This window comes from Neolamprologus brichardi, chromosome 12, assembly GCF_056152115.1.
Source record: "Neolamprologus brichardi isolate AB-2024 chromosome 12, ASM5615211v1, whole genome shotgun sequence".
NCBI lineage: Eukaryota > Metazoa > Chordata > Actinopteri > Cichliformes > Cichlidae > Neolamprologus > Neolamprologus brichardi.
The window spans coordinates 16,122,322-16,139,737 of NC_142115.1; the positions used below are offsets into that span (position 1 = coordinate 16,122,322).

Sequence of the window (17,416 nt, forward strand, 5' to 3'; positions counted from 1 at the left end):
TTCCAAGAGCAGCTACATAGGAAGAAACCACCCCCACTAACTTCTGATGATGCACACCCGGGTATTTGTTCTGTAAGCAGGATTGAAATGTGATAGAAACCGTTCACTTTTCTAAGGAAATATTTGAAACTCAAATTTTCTTTTCTAGCCATATGCAAACTGCACAAAAAACACTCACTTGATAAAGATAGAAAGATAGAAAGCTGTGGTACATCTCTCCTTAAAGATCTGTCTGTATGTGAACTCTGCAGAACCACAAACTATTACAATTACTATTTACCAAGTGCACTACGTATAATATAATGTGGTATTACGGTGATTATTCAGCACCCATAGAATTAGGTAGTATCCAACACCCACGGGAGTAGTCAGATCACACAACAAGCTTGTCGTCATATCCGAAGCAGTAGCGAGTTAATCCTGAGTCTTTGCACTGGTCTGAAAGGGGCAAGTGTGGAAGAGAAAGACAAAGAAAAATTGTGAGTCTATATGGCTCTCTGCCAGAAGGCCTTTGCTTTGATTTTTGACTCTGTGGCAGAGACACCCAAGTAGAAAAGATCTAAACCGCAGGTGACTGGCTGTGTGTGTGTGTAGTGAAGAGGTCTAGTGAAGAGAAACAAGAAGACCAAAGAAAGACTGTGTCTTATTTTGTTTTACCTTATTTTCAGCATGTTGGTTTATTTATGTGGACAGTTTGTGCTTCAGTCATTTTCTTGTTGGCTTTCCTTTGTTTATTGCACTTAATGTTTTTTATACTGTATGAAGAGGACCTAAAGTACACACTTTTTCAAGACATTTTTGCCACGCTGGAATGAAGACAAGGTAGTTTAGGGGTAAAGTTAATCGGTGACTAATATGCACCTTTTGAGTTAGATGTAAATTGCTCTCACATGAAATTTATTGCATACACTCACCAGCCACTTCCTTTAGTTGCGTCTTGTTTGTACTGGGTTGGATACCCTTTTGCTTTCAGACCTGTTTTAAATCTTCATGACATAGATTCAACAATCTGCTGGGAGGACTCCTCAGCGTGGACTCAACTCGAACGTGGACTTTCTGGTCCACGTTGAGATGATGGCATCTCACTGTTGCTGCAGATGTGAGATATGTAGAAGCCATTTGAATGCAGTGAACTCATTATCATGTTCAAGAGACCAGTTTAAAGTTTTTTGGGCCTTATAACATGGCACCTCATAATGCTAGAAGTAGCCATCAGAAAGGTACAGTTTGGCCATAAAGGGATGCATGTGGTCAGCAACAACACTCCCCCATACCCTCAGGCCACCAGCATCTGTGTGATCTATACAAGGCAGGATGGATCCCTGGTTTCATGTTTCCTGTTTCCATTTCCTGTTCTTAACTGACAGGAGTGGCACTTGTGTGGTCTTCTGCTACTGTGGGCCCTTCTTCACTTGTGCATTCTGATTCTGCATACCTTGGTTGTTGCAAGTGATCCTTGACTTCCCATCAGGTCAAAGCAGTCTGGCCATTATCTCTGACCTCTGATCAACATGGCAGTTTTGCTCAGAGAACATATGCTCACTGGATATTTTCTCTTTCTCACACCCTTGTCTGTAAACCCTAGAGATGGAGGTGTGGGAAAATCCCAGTAGATCAGCAGTTTCTGAAACACTCAGGCCAGCCTATCTTGCACTAACAACCATACCATGTTCAAAGTCACTTAAATCATCATTCTTGCCATTCCAAACCTGAGTTTGAACTTCAGCAGGTTATTTTGACCATATCTATATGTCTACATGCATTAAACTGCTGGCATTGGCTGATTAGCTATTAGCATTAATGAGCAGTTGAACAGGTGTAGCTAATGAAGTTTGCTGGTGAGTGCATAATAAGTGCATTGACAGACGTCAAGCCATATCTCACTTTTTAAAGTGTCTTGGTGAAGAACAAGAGTTAGGTAGGTGGGGGATCCTTAATATATATCACTGCAGCGTAGTTGCATGAAAGGATTCACCTCAGACTTCCCAAATTTATCTTTATTGTAACTCACACTGCTGTTAGTGCTTTACAACCCACAGGCTTTTTAAAATGTCATTATTCTGGACAGAATAACTGGACAGAATTAATCTCTGCCTTTGAAATAGGGTCAGGCCTGTCTGCTGGGTGGTTTTCTGGGGGACTTATTTCCTATAAGACTTAGAGACATTTGGGATTGGTCAACATCTGTCCAGCATTTCAGATGAATTAGGAAGCCTTTCAGGCTCCCTGTCCTACTGCATGTAGCACTCTGCAGTAATAGTAGCATAACCATAAATAACTGCAAAATGGCTCTCACTCTGTGCTGGGATAAAACAAGGGCACTTAAATAAGGGAAATACATAAAATGCTTTGATTTCTTATTTATGCATTTTTTTTTCTCTTGTTGATCTTGGTTGATGATAAATATCTCACACCTGTGACGTTAGTGACATGAACACATGACAGGACATAGTGCTGAGCCAGCCATAGAGTGGTGTTTCTTGCTTTCATGGCACCAACCAGAAGAGATTTAAGGCTGAAGCACAAAAAAGAGTTTATATTAAACTGCCAACTACATATTTTTTACTTATTATTGCTGTTCTGTATCATTAATCTTTTTCATCATCAGTGTCATTATTTTCTTATGTATTATATTAAATTCTCTATCAGATGAACATTAAAACCACTTGCCTTATGAAGTCTAGGTGAACCAACAGTGCTTTGGACAGCACATCCCACAGTAACATCCACATGAATGACAGAACCCTGGGATTCCCAGCAGATCATTGCATTGTAACGGGATGATAGGTGTAGACACTGACTGTGTCAGTTGGGTTAATGTTGTGTGATTGGTGTGATTACTGCACCCCCCACCCCAGCCCACTTGGCTGTCAGAGTATGTCCAAGCTTTGTATAAATAAAAGTAAAACCATCTCTGTTTCTTTAATTCGGATTAAGTATTGAGGAGGAACCACCAGCCCACAATGTTCCTCCACAGTCCTGACAAGAGATACTAAGAAAGAGTAGGAGGAAAATGAGAGCAAACGAGCGACTTAAATAGACCATGAGAGAGAGGGAGAGGGCAAGTGGGAGGGAACATGGTAGGGACAGATGGAGGGAAAGAGGAGGAGATGTAGGGAGGGATGAGACAGGGGGGAAAATGGTTTGGCTATATAGCAAATGGGAAATGAGGTACGCAGAGAGTTTGAGGCACAAACAGAGGGAGACAATTCCTTGGTTCATTATCAGCAGGGCAGTTTATCAGTTTAAAATTTCATGAGTAGAGAAACTTATTTCCCTCGTTCCTCTGTTTCTCGCTGTACTGAAAGCTATTGGTTTATGGTTTCTCCCAGAAAGAAATATACATGTAAATAATTTATGCTTAAAATTCATCCAGATGAAACCATTAGCAGAGTTTTGTCAGACTTGAACTTTTACCATTGTTATTGCGTGAGCCGCAGAAGACTATTCAGAAACCCGTGATTGTGTGTTTGGCCAGTGTCAGCAGGATTTTTGCCTGTTAAATGAAGATGAATGTTTTGCAATCAGCTCGGCTCGCTGGAGTATGAAGAGCTGTTTTCTGATCCTCAGGGTATGCAGCATAGCACCTCTGAAGATGCAAGAATCCTGCCTGTTCCTCTTTAATTTCACATATCAATCTTCAATTTGCCAACACAACATCTTGCTCCTTCTGGCTTCCATTTGCTTCACGCACGCTTCCTCTTTCCTGCCGCCTTTTCTCTCAATCCCTGCCTCCACTTGTCTCCCTCTTCTTGTCATTAATGCGTCTTGTCTTAGTTTCTCTATTCTTGTCAAAAGACAGCTGGAAACCACAACAGATGGGTGAATTTATGCCTTGAGTGGAAGAGCAAAAATATTGAAACTGTGTCTACCACTGTGCTAAAGTTGTTTGCTCCCAGTAAGTACTCAAGAGCGTCTTTCAGTGTATGAGGTGAGAAAAAGGAAAAGCTGCCTGTTTACTTTCGCTCACATTTACTGATAACTCTCTGTGGGATTGCTGAGATTAAAGCAGCCTTGCATTGTCTCAGAGGATATGTAGCTCAGCTTCTGAGCAGCAGTTCCCCAGCTATAGCAGGTAGCTCATATGCGCGGGGTCACCTTGGGGATGTAATTGGAGAGAGTGACGAGGGATGAGGCAGTGGGCAAAGGATGAATGGGCAGCATGCCAGTGAGAGGCTGCTGTAAGATTAGTGATTGACAAAAAGATGCTGGGTGGAAGAGAGAACAGAAGCTATAATCATCATTCATCTACCACATTATCTTTTATTGTAGTCCTGAAGGAATTTGACCAAGAGTTATGTGTGTGTGTGTGTGTGTGTCAGGGAGTGATTGTAGGGGAATTCTTCAACCCACTAATGATAACTACAGGGTATAATGGACAAAAAGCCAGATTGGTTGAAATTAGACACGCACCCAAACACACCCTTAACAGCTGTAGGTCTAGCTGCCCTCTCTGCCTTCAGATATTCTTTCCCTTTTGTCAGTATGAGCAGTTATTTCTGTAAATCATGTTGTCAGAAGGTCACACATTTCACATACGCCATTTGACTTTTTCGAGCCTCTACAAAGGAGCACAGATGAGACTAATCGGTCTCTTAAACACAAAGTCATGCACGCACACTTGGAAAGACTTTAACATGGGATCTACAGATGGCTCCCTTAATGTGTTGTCAGTGTCTATTAGAGTGCAGGCAATGAGTCTGGCATTGTGGCAAATGATGCTCAAGCCACTGGCCACAGTATGAAAATGCACACAGGTGCACTGTAACTCCAGGAAGCTAATGAAATTACGCTCTGCACCAGCGACTCACTGGTATCAAGAAGATCTCAATCGATACCTTCACATCTCATTACACTTCTATCTCCGGAAAGACCCCGTGATTAGATGGGCACATGACCACCACATGCACATGAGCATGCACGCACCTAAAAGCTACCCTTATTAGCAATTCGTTTTTGTTCAAATTAGCAAAGAGCCAATAAAAACAGATCATGTAAAATATCAATGTGGACTTGAATTACTTGTGTTCACTTAGCGTGGAAGCGGGAACGAGATATAGAGGGATAAAGAGGAGGGTTAGCCTACAACATTGCAGCATTGCCCAAGGGATGCAGCGGCAACAGCAGCAGCAAAGACTGCGGATTCCTGGAGCCCCACGAAATGAAGGCATTTGGGGTGGGGGTGGGGGTGTAGATGGGAAAGAAGATGTGCTGCGGGGAGGGAGGTGGGAGGAGATGGATGGCTGGTTGTAAGGGATTAGAGGAATAGCTCATCAAGCATTCAGAACACGGATTCTCTCATGCTCCCACAAGGTGCCTTTCACACATGCACACATATGAGCACGTGTGCCCACACGCTAACGCCATTACGTGTGCGCTGTTGCTATTTCTGACTTTAAAAAAAATCAAGAAAACCCACAGCATTTCTCAAATTACCCTCTCAGCTGACTTTAGCTCGCATCCATCGCAACATTTGTTCATTCTCACACATGATGTAAAATATGCAGCAAATAAAGATCTAAACTGGGCAGTGAGTAAAATATTCCCTTTAAGCCTAATCCGAAAAGTGTACGACACAGCGGAAAAAAAAGACCAGAATGAACTGTGTTAGGGGAGAAAACCTGCAGTTCTTATTCATTTGAACCTCCTCCCTTTCGTGTTTTTACTCGTTCTCCTCAATTGCCTCCTCAGCAAATCCCTTCATTCCCTCTTTCCAATGAACAGGCTGCTTGTGGAGTTTTCTCTATAAGAGCCAAGAAAGAGGGGGACTACCGTACAGTACATGAGAGGATTTCGTCAGCTCTCCCCTTTTCCTCCACCAAGCACCTCAGCAGAAGTGTTTTTAGTGAAGCAGTTTAATCCAGCAAATAAGAGCACACATGATGTAGCTATATTACTTTCTTTATATGCTATGAGCATACAGTAAGACATTTGCTCCAACAAGAATCAAATGACTCAAAACTAAAGCTGCTTTGCTTTCACAGAAAAAACCTCACATCACTTCCAGACGCTCTCGCTTTTCTGTCTCCTTGACTTTCTTCTCTGTGTGTGTGTGTGTGTGTCATTGTCTGGTCATTGTCGCACAGATAACAGTTTTCCGGATGGGATCGGAAGGTCATCAAGACATCGACCTTGCCATTCTCACTGCGTTACTCAAAGGTGAGTATGTTGATACGTGTGTGTGTGTTTGGTGTTTGTTGAGGCATGAGTCCACAGTGAGTGACTTCAATTTCACTCCTCAAATGTTGTTATTTGGCAGTTTCTTTACATGAAAGGAAGATGACTGTTTCAGAAAGCGTTCCTTCCTCATACACTGTTCCAGTTAGTTGCTCAAATCGCACAGGTTTCTGGGGTTACACCTCGTAGCTCTGGAATAAAACACAGAGAAATCTGTGCGTATTCTTCCATTTAGTATTTTTTGATAAAAGCAAATTTTATATTATGTTATCAGTTGCTTTCGATCCAGTACGGAAGTGAAAAATGGGTTGACATTTTGTATTCGCTTGTCGTCTAGTTTGCATCCAGCGGTTATAGATGACCGACTTTTCACCTTGCTAATTTTTTTCTTTTTTCATTTTTGTGATAATTCCACTGAATGCTGGTTTGACCTACACACTTGTTATACAGAGATGATGAAATATTATTCTTAGGTGATCGTGTTCTGCACGTTAACATAAATGTCTCATCAGCCAGTCACATGGCAGCAACGCAATGCTTTTAGGTGTGTAGACAGAGTCAAGACGACCTGCTGAAGTTCAGCCTGAGCATCATAACAGGAAACAAAGGTTTAACATTTAAGTGACTTTGTGTCATGGTTGTCGGAAAAAGACGGGCTGGACTGAGTATTTCACGTGAGCTGAATTTCTCTGGGTGAAAATTCCATGTTGATCCCAGAGATCAGAGCAGAATGGACAGACTGCTTCAAGCTGATTGGAAGCCAACAATAAATCACATAATGATTATACAGCCAACGTATACAGAAGAACACTTTAAAACGTAAGACACATCAAATCTGGTAGCAGATGGTTTTCCAGAAGCAGAAGACCAGGTGCCACTCCTGTCAGCTCAGAACATCAACAGTTACCCCAGAATTGGTCTATAGATATGACAAACTTTGCCTGTTATGTTGAGTCTAGATTTCTGCCAAAACATTCTGATGGTAGAGTCAGAATTTGACGTAAACAGCATTAAAGCATTGAGCCTTCCTGCCTTTTTATCAATGGATCAGTCTGCTGGTGCTGGCATAATAGTGTGGGGGTATTTTCTTGGCTTGCTTGGTGCCCCTTAGTACCAGCTGAGCATGGTTTAAATGGCACAAGCCACCTAAGTATTGTTGCCGAAAATGCCCATCCCTTTATGACCACATGCAGTATAAAGCATCTTCTGATGGCTGCTTTCAGCATGATGACACGTCACAAAGCTCAAATCGCCTCAAACTTTTTTCTTAAACATGACAATGAGTTCAGTGTATTCAAATGGCCTCCACAGTCACCGGATCTAAATCCAATAGAGCATCTTTGGGATCTGGTGAAACGGAAGATTCACATCATGGATGTGCAGCCAGCAAATCTGTAGCAACTATGCTATCGTGTCAATATTGACCAAAATCTCTGAGGAGTATTTCCAGCACCTTGTTGAATATATGCAATAATGAATTAAGTCTGTCCTGAAAGCAAAAGGTGGTCCAATCTAATGCTATCAAGGTGTAACTAACAAAGTGAGTGGTGAGTGTATATTTAGGTGTCTAATTGTTTAAGTAATTACTTAAACATAAGGGGGTTGCAGCTCTATTTTCCCAACAGTTACAGTATTAAAGCCATTACAGGCAGGCTTACAGTGAGCTCAGCTTTCTCATTTTGTATGCTAATTAAAAACCTGAGATAAAAATAACACCTGTAAAATCATCAATTAGCGCAAACACAGCTGCTCATTACCTCTGTGGCCAGAGACAAGTAATTCCAGGATGACACTGCCAGTCCCCTGTAAGTGCCCTGTCTTTTGTGGCATTTTCTTTGAAGAATATATTTGCATTTAAGTTGCACTTATGAAATACATTTTCATGAGGTAAAAAAGTTCTTTGTGAAAGCCATATATCATCTAAGCACAGCTCATGTTGTAAAATATCTTATATTTACACATGTACAGAACTTTATGTGGCATGGCCGTTCAAGGGCTGCAGTCATGGCCAAAAGATTTGGACCACGAGGAGTTTAAACTCTCTTTTAAAGGAGAAACACTGAGTACTCTGGGATTGCACGTCAGATCACCTTATAAAATATCTCATAAATTGCTCCTCAGAGACAAGCTAATAGTGATTTAAAGGCTCATATCCTTGTTGTTTCCTCCTCCATTTATCACACTGCAACACATTCTATTTAATCAGCATGACAACATGAGGACTGACACTGTGAAATATGCACAAAGAAACACTGAAGAACAAACCATTATGACCAGCCCTGCGTCATGTGCTGTTGGTCTTTGCTGTGACAGTAAAACACTTCACACCCACTGAGTTATGGACTACAAGACTTCTAAAGAGAAGTTTACATTTTTAGGGTATATCCCACAACAGCCCTTTCATGTTTAATGGTTTGTTCCTCTCCAAATCACTGTTTGTAAGTATTCATTAATACTGGCCATGAATGATTCACAAGTACTGCCATTTTTGAGATGCTCTGAACAGTTGTCTGGGCACAAAAATTTGGAACTTGGAAAAAAGATGCTCAGTCTTTTACAACTTCCCATTCTCCTAGATCCAATACATTGACTGTGAGTAACATAATGCTTTGGTTCATGAGCATACAGTTGTAAAAAGGCTCATATTCAAGCTGTTCTGTAACAAATTCCTATACATTTGTTAATAATGAAAAATTACCAGCATAAGCCACACACACACACACGCGAGTGGGAGAGAGAGGGGATCCATGGATCCATTTGCTCAATTGGTTGTTCAGCAGGTTGTATTGATTGTGGTTTCTGTTGCTTCTCCTATGCTCACAGGAGATTGCATGCATTTTCTCTTCCTGTCACACACTCACTCACACACACACACTAGAGACTGGAAGTACAGACATCATGCCTGCATGCCAAGGATCAGTGATTCCTGTGGGAGTGCTTAGAAATTCAACACATATGATTGGCTGTCTCAGGAATTGTTCCCTAGAGGAACATGCCAGTCCACAGACAAGGAAAAAGTGCAAAAGAGTAGCTTGCAGTGATGATGAATAATTTCTTTGGCCCATCCATTAATTGTCTTCATTCCAAACTCTTTTTCTCCCATTCTGTTACCTTTTCTATATATACATAAGGTTAATGTGTTTAATGAGATCTGCTATTCATGTCTATTCACATTGTTAGAGAAGCTTTTGTGAATAAGTGAAGGAAGAATGTGAAATCAAAGAGCAAAAACGCAAAATCGCAAAAAGAACATAATAAAAAAGAAATTAGAAAAATTAAAAATGAGTTAGGGGCAAAATTGTCTTATGGTCAAAAGCACGGGGGCCATTTCAGATACAATTCTCATTCTGCAGCTGCATGAATGAGATGTGTTCAAGGCTTTTAGTGTAAAATGAAATCGGTCACATCCTGCCTGAGAGCTTTTTAAAACACTGGATTAGACTCCTTCGCCAAGGAACTAAGCCACTGCCTGAAGCTCAACAAAAAAACCAAAACATCACAGTCAGGAATGCACAGAGTGGAGCGAACTGAGCAAGAATCGAAGAAAGAGAATTTAAGGGGTGAGCGCGAGCCTCTGTAAGAAAGATAGAAAGATTAAAAGAAGTGGAAGGAGACATCGCAGAGAGGAAACAACAACTACACACAGATGGTGCCAGTGTGGTGAGGTGGGAGTAATTGATGGCCTGCTGTCTGGGGTAGTCAATATCCTAAAGATTGGGTACATAAAGTCAGTTGACTTCAGTCCAACCCTGCAGGCAGAGAGAATGAAGTCACAGGCCTTTGATAAAGCAGGACCTCCTTTCCTTTTCATATATACATATATCCCCTAAAACTCCTATTAGTGGGCACTGCCAATTATCAGTGAGACTCGGTCAGAACTCACTCCATTAAGCACTAGTGGTGCAGCACAAGCCTTGAAGTCAGAGAGAGCAGGCTGTAAAGTGATGATATTGGGATTCTTAATAAAAATCACACCATCTTGTCAAACTGGGGATATTATTGTGCTTTAACTTACAGTTGATTTGTCAAAAGGCTAAAAAATCAATTTCTTCCTTTGTGTTTTTCTTGTTTTTCTCTGTTTGCACTACGCTAAAGTATTGTTGGGAACAGCAGGCTGTGATCTTGAATTACGTCTCATTAGTCAGCATTTGCTGAAATGTGTTGGTACAAACAGGTACAACGACAAAAAATAATATCTCTCATGGACTGACTGTCTAGTCACTTCAAATGCTGTAAGTGCTTTTTTTAATGCAACCTTGAAAAACTGAGTTAATTCCAAAAGACGACAGAAAACAAGAGGGGAGAGAAAAAGGAAATGAAAGGAGTCCATGAATATATTCGAACCACACTGCAATTTCATTATGATATTCATTTCAGTCACAGTCACCATTTAGAGAAAAATAGCTCAACAGATTTACACAAATCTTGTAAACAAGGTATTTTTTTCCACCCAGCATTACACTCAATTTAATCCACTCACCCTCTTTTGTTATTATTATTATTACTATCATTTTAATCTTGCATTTGCATACAGTGGAGTTCTTTTACTTTGTCTTCTAGTTATGTTACTGATATGTTTTCTGGAGGATCGAAGTGAAGGATCAGAGTACTGTAAATGTGTTTGGACACAGAAATCAAAGGAAAAATGTGTAGTCCACATTTTCTGCAGGGATGAGTTAGAGTGTTAAAGAAATGCTTATATCAATGAGTAAAGACGGGTTCTTCTGTTTTACAGACGACAAGCGCAGCAAAGGCACAATACTATTCAAAAGAGCTTCAAGTAGACCAAACCTTCGTCTTGTCACAATAACATTTTGCAGTTTAGCCAAGCACTTCAGCAAAATGATTCATGAGCGTTAACCTTGGCAGTCCCACTGCAGTACTTTACAAATATACAAATTCTGCAGAGTAATAAATCAACACAATGTCCATTTAGAATAATCATAAAAAATTATTTATTTTGGTTGACTCTGACATATTAATGTTGATATATTGATCAAAGATATAGATGTGGCAGTGAGGATATACTAGAATATATACTTATATTTTATAGCTGTGTTTCTCCTAAAGAAAAACTTGTATGTGTAACATTCCATACCAGGTGCTAATGCTTCAGCCCCAGATCAGCTGAGTTTGGCTTTGGCGTGGAACAGAGTGGACATCGCACGGAGTCAGATCTTCATCTACGGACAGCAGTGGCCTGTAAGAAGCAGATACAGTATAAACCAGAATATATGTGATATATACATACTGTGTTATTACTTATATTCACAGGATGTTTGAACCTGATTTATTCGCACTGACGCGATGAAACAGGCTGTTAAAAAAACTGTCTCAACTCTGAGTTTCACAGTAGTTGAATTTGAACTTAATGCTAATACTGCTCTAATAATTATAACAATAATAGCTCATGATGCTCAAAGTTGTTTACATGAGAAGAAATACTTGATGCAGTTCTTGTGTATAGGATGTGATATCACTGTATACTGTGTATGTCCTAGGTTGGTTCCCTGGAGCAGGCGATGCTGGATGCCTTAGTTCTGGACAGAGTTGACTTTGTCAAGCTACTGATTGAAAATGGAGTCAGCATGCACCGTTTCCTCACTCTTTCCAGGCTGGAGGAGCTCTATAACACGGTAATGACAAGCATAAAGTGGTGAAAACACGCTTTAAAAAAAACCCAAAACTCATTCTGTTACGTTTTTCTTTCTTTCAACAGCGCCATGGACCATCAAACACGCTGTACCACCTTGTCAGAGATGTCAAAAAGGTATGACCATCACTGCCGTCCCAGTAGCTCTGTTGCTGTTCAGTATGGGAATGTGGTATATTAAAGAAGACAAGTTTGACTCCATAGAGTTGCAGTTGCTTTTTTTGTGGTGTGTGTTGTTATGCTGTTTGCATCACTCCGTATATATCTACATTTTGCACTAGTTGCTGTAAACTGCAAATAGATGCCGGCCGGCTTTTCTTTTTCAGCTGGAGTTGCGGGCTGCAGTGGCTGTGTAGTGCTGTGCACGACTCTCATCCCTCTCATGATTCCTCAGTTTACTCCTTTCTTTATCAAAGGCACACACCACCACGGTAAACAAACACTACATGTATTAAATATTGTTTTATCCGCAGAACTCGGAGCAATACTGAGCAAAGTGAGACCACAATGGAAATGCTGCGAGGCTGAAGAGCTTAGTAGTCCCACAGTTTGTTTTAGTTTTAACTTGTATTTTAAATGGCCTGTAACTTGATTTCTTGAATAGTGATAGTTGAGACACAAGGTGATTCAGAGAGCTTACGGGGGTGATAGAAAAAAACATTTATAACATTTAAATAAGGGATGTCAAACTCATTTTATATTGTGGGCCACTTGTCCCCACTTTGATCTTACGTGGGCCGGCCAGTGTGAAGAAGTGTAACTACACATTTAATCTGTGAGATATTTTAATATAGGGAAAAGACGTGTAATTTCAGTAGCACGTCTCAGTTTTTGTACATGATAAAGAAATGCTGCTTCAGTACATTAAAAAATGTGTCTTTGGGCTTAAATTGTAAGGAAAAAATGTGTAAAATGACAGAAAAAGCTCTGGCATGCCATTGCCTACACAGGGTTTTTTTTCTTTTCCTCTGAAACCAATGTAAAATCTAATTTTTTTTTTAAATGTTTACTATATATTAGATAGCAGAAAAAAGCTTAACACCCCCCCCAAAAAAAACTTCTATGGTGCCTTAAAATTGCTCATGATAAAAGGTGACAGCATATATTTTACATTCAGCACATATTATAGTTTTGAGAGATGAATGAGAGGTCAACAACCATTACCATTAGCATGGAGACGTGCTCATTAATTATAGTGTTACTAATTGCAGTGACGCCACATGCGCCTCTGAAAGTGTCTGTAATCTACCCTCCTTTACTTCTTCTCCTATCTTTGCACAAACTTTGATCTCATGCTGGTGTAGAAAGCAGGAACACGCACAGTAACTGCCATCTCACTGCACCATTTCACCAATGTGCAAAACATACACTGTAGTGCATGGCATAACGTTACCATCTCCTTTCTGCAGAGCTGTGTGTAATTGCAATAGTGTTGCTGAGTGTTTGTGTGTCACTGTTCTATCATGGTATGGTGCTAATTAGATTTAAATTTAGATCTTCATGTCATAGCTGCTTCCTTTCTTTCTCATTGGTCTTTGAAGCCTGTTAGGCTTTACCGCTGGCATTTAATGGCTATTAATTAGATTTAAATTGCAGGTATTTTGCTGATATCAGCGCTATGGGTGAATGCAGGCTGTATTCAAGTTCAATCATAGAAATGGGTTTCTGTACCACACCTAGTAAATAATCAAATGAATAGCAGAGTAAATGAACATTGTAGCTTTATGTACAGTTTGTGGCTTTAGTGTTGCTTTTCAAACAGGGGTTGGGAAGGCATCCTAATGTAGTAGCAGTGTGCTTTTTACCCTCAGTTTGCTTTGCTATTTACAAACTGAGAGCTCAGGAGATCGCTAAGAAGGGTAAGAAATGTGGATCCAGCACACAGCACAGTATATATTTCACCAATGTCTTTACAATTGTCATCAGAGAGGTTCACATAGTTTGGGCAAAAGGTACCTTTGTCAAAGCACCCTGGTTTAAACTATAGCTGTAAATGTTAGAGGCAAATTTTAAAAGTTTCAGTTAATCATTAGTAAGTCTGCTAGGACTCAAAGCTAACTACACAAGAATATTAAGAACTGTTCTGTAAGAGCTCAGAGTGCATTCATAGAAGCTATTAGCTTGACCTTTAACACCAATTACAGGAGGGATCAACAGCTACTTGCTGGTACATGTGTATATACTGCACATTCATTTATTAGTGTAAGAGAGTGGAGAACAATTATTATTGAAGTAATTTTTTTAAAAGTACATGCCATGACTTTTCCAACATCATTGATCCTCTTTGAAAATTTGTCTTCAGGTAAAGGTGATAAAGTCAAACAAACAACATGCTAGTGCATCTCAAAAACTTATCATAGTGTGAAAAGGTTCCCTTTTTGTTTTTATTTTCCTATTATGGCTTATAGCTCGCGAAAATACAAATTAAAATATTTAATTTCAAATTTGAGCAAATCACTATTCAAACAGTATAAATACAGTGTAAATATTTGTGAGAGCAACCACAATCACAGAGACGCCTGTTGACTTGGCAGTTGTCCAGATAACTTTCCACAAGGAGGGTAAGCCTCAGAAAAGGCTGCCTGTTTGCAGAGTGCTGTAGCAAAGCACATTAATGAAGAGTTGCCTGGAAAGGAAAAATTAACAAAAACAGAAATGCGAAGACTGTCAAGAAAAGTCAGTTCAACAACTTGGGAAAGCTTCACAAGGACTGGACAGAGGCTGGTATCAGTGCATCAAGAGCACCACGCACAGATGTTTTTAGGAAAAGGTTTTCAACTGTTACATTTCTAATATCAACCCACTCCTGAACAAGAGACAATATTAGAAGTCTCTTACCTCTCCCAAGGAGAAAAACAGAACTGGACGGTTGCTCAGAAGTGCAAAGTTCTTTTTTTTTTTTTTTAGATGAAAGTAAATTTTGTATTAGATTTAGAAATCAAGGTCAAGGAGTCTGAAGAGAGGCACAGAATCCAAGCTGTCTGAAGTCCAGTGTGAAGTTTCTGCAGTCTGTGATGATTTGGGATCATCTGCGGTTGTTGGTTGTCGTCGGTGGATTGTGTTTTATCAAGTCCAAAGTCAACACAGCCATCTACCAGGAGATTTTAGAGCGTTTCATGCTTCCATCTTCATGGAAATGCTTATTACTTTTCATTTTCCAGCAGCACTTAGCATCGGACTTGAAATAATTTACTTTACATTTACATGAAAGTTTACCTGTTTGAATTAAATTACAATGAAAAAAAAGTTTTTCACAATACTCTCATTTTTTGAGATGCACTAGCGGAGTCCAGTCCAGAGTCCAGTCCAGAGTCCTGTAAATACCTACAAGTCTAACAAGGGACATAAAAAGGTCTCTAAATTGTTTGAATTAAATCGTTCAACTGGGCAGCCTCAGTAAATTTAGGCAGTGAGCAGTCTCAGTTTGCCGCCTCCAAATATTTTCTCACATGAACTGTGACAGAAGAAGAATGGGGCTGAATTCTTCCACAGCAATGTAAAAGACTGATGAACTCATTTAGAAAACTATTACTTGAACTTAAGCGGTTCTACAAGGTTCAGAATCATGGGATGCATTTAGTTTTTCACAGGTTTGTATAGGTAAAAGATTTTTGGAGTAATGTTCTCTGGGCTCAGATTTGAATTGCATCAAAAACAAATTGTGGGTAAAATTTGAAACGGTGACTGCAAGAAAACGGAAAGATTTATGTCTTTAAATTTACAAATTCCCTTGAGCACACAGAGGTTAATCCTATTTAAGTCTTTTGTGTTGGGTTTTTTGTACTTACTTTTACCACAGAAGAATATCAAGTAATTGTTAGCAATTAAATGTTAGAAAAGATAATGAAACCACATTTTAGGATCAAATGCTTTCTCATTTACAAGTGCTAAAAAAGTCATCAGTTTCTAGTGGATATACTTATTTTTATCCATGAAACAGTGATGAGTAGCACACACTGGATTTCTAGGATACCACATCTGATTGAAGAACAGTCACGACAGGTAACCGGTGTCTCAAAGGAGCAGTGGCTGCCAGGGTAATTGCTGCAGGGTTGATGTTGAGGGCATGAGGAGGAGTAGCGAGTGTCGACATGGTTATAGTCCACATGTGAAGGTGCTTCTCTTTCAATAGTGAGTCTCACCTTCCATGTTAATAGCTGTCCGTCTATCTTTCCACTCTCTTCCAGGCTAATGAGTCATTTATACTTTCCTTCTCCTCTCTTCTCCTCGAGACTGCATTGAACCTCACTGTGAAGATCTCATTATATGCCTAAATGCAAATTATGACAAATCATTCACTTTTTTTTACATGCTTTGTAATTGTCCTCAGAAATTACACTCTCTAATTTACGCTGCACCTGAGATTTAATTCTCTCCTCATTTTCAGCTCCTTTATTGAATATAAAAGACTTGCACTTTGGGGCTTTATCGTGTCACATTGTAGAAAGAGTAATAGGATCCCTGAAACTGTGATCCTTTTTTTAAAAAAAAACCAACATTTTTTCATTTTTTTGCTTACAGCATTGATAAAACTGTTTCACGTTTCTACATGGAAAACAAGACCCATGTAAATATCAAAAGCCAAACAGAACAACAGTCTGGTTGAGACAACAATTTATTAAAGAGACTGGAAGAGAGATCTTACCCGAGAGTTTCTGTGTATCTCATTTCTCCTGCTCTTGCTTATCATGCCGTTTATTCACTGACATTATGTGTTCTTTCCAAGCAAGAGTATCCAGGGTTCAGTTGGATCTACTTCAAGGTGAATCAGATAATCAAGTTTTCTTTCATAGCCAAAAACAGTTTGATATGGATTTTGTGCAGTGAGTGTATATGGCTGTGTGATTTTGTTTTGTACTCTTGTTTCCCTTCCTGTGTTAATCAGTCGGTGTGGGTCGTTGCCTGTTAACCCTGTTTGGTTTTTAGGGAAACCTGCCCCCGGACTACCGGATCAGCCTCATTGACATTGGACTGGTCATTGAATACCTCATGGGCGGGGCATATCGGTGTAACTACACCAGGAAGAGGTTCCGAACTCTGTACCATAACCTCTTCGGACCCAAGAGGGTGAGTGAATGAGTCTCACCTGAATTATCCTCTTAGTGTTTAATCAGTTTCAGATCTACTGTCATTAATCCAAGGAGCAGCACCAGCTAAATGAGCCTCATTATCAAACGTGTCCTCACAAGGATAAGTGGATAATAATATATTTCTTATACTAACATATTTATCAGAGAGTCTAAAGGTCAGCTGCGCTTTGCGGATGGTAATTAATTAACTTTTGGATTCAAGTTTTGATGATTTTGACCTGACAAATGGCAGAAAAGGAGATCTGCAGTGGGACGTCAGTGAGACACGTGACTTTTTTTGGACAAAAAGATGGGAGCGGTTTTTAGTAATTTTGTTTTTTATCAATACCAATTCCAGAAAAATGTTAGTCTGAAAGTACAGCAGAAAAATAGGTAAGAATAAAAATGACTGAGTGAGTCCAACATTTATGCTGCACTTTTTGAATTTATCACAAAAACCAGAGTTACAACATGAAAAAAATAAACAAAAATCCCCCCACGGTCACAGCAGAGGGAC

The 17,416-nt window shown here is 39.8% G+C and overlaps 1 protein-coding gene across 5 annotated transcripts in view; it reads left to right on the forward strand.

Annotated features, from left to right (window-relative positions):
- Positions 1-17,416, forward strand: part of trpm3 (transient receptor potential cation channel, subfamily M, member 3) — a 142,308-nt gene that overhangs the window by 102,365 nt on the left and 22,527 nt on the right. For 3 of the 5 annotated variants that reach the window (XM_087849045.1, XM_087849046.1, XM_087849048.1), the window contains exons 9-14: positions 6,087-6,159; positions 11,279-11,379; positions 11,679-11,813; positions 11,897-11,947; positions 16,557-16,592; positions 16,757-16,897. In XM_087849045.1, the coding sequence (XP_087705171.1) occupies positions 6,087-6,159; positions 11,279-11,379; positions 11,679-11,813; positions 11,897-11,947; positions 16,557-16,592; positions 16,757-16,897 (537 nt within the window). The remainder of the gene's footprint in view (positions 1-6,086; positions 6,160-11,278; positions 11,380-11,678; positions 11,814-11,896; positions 11,948-16,556; positions 16,593-16,756; positions 16,898-17,416) is intronic. The other 2 variants (XM_087849047.1, XM_087849049.1) reach the window with 1 other exon arrangement.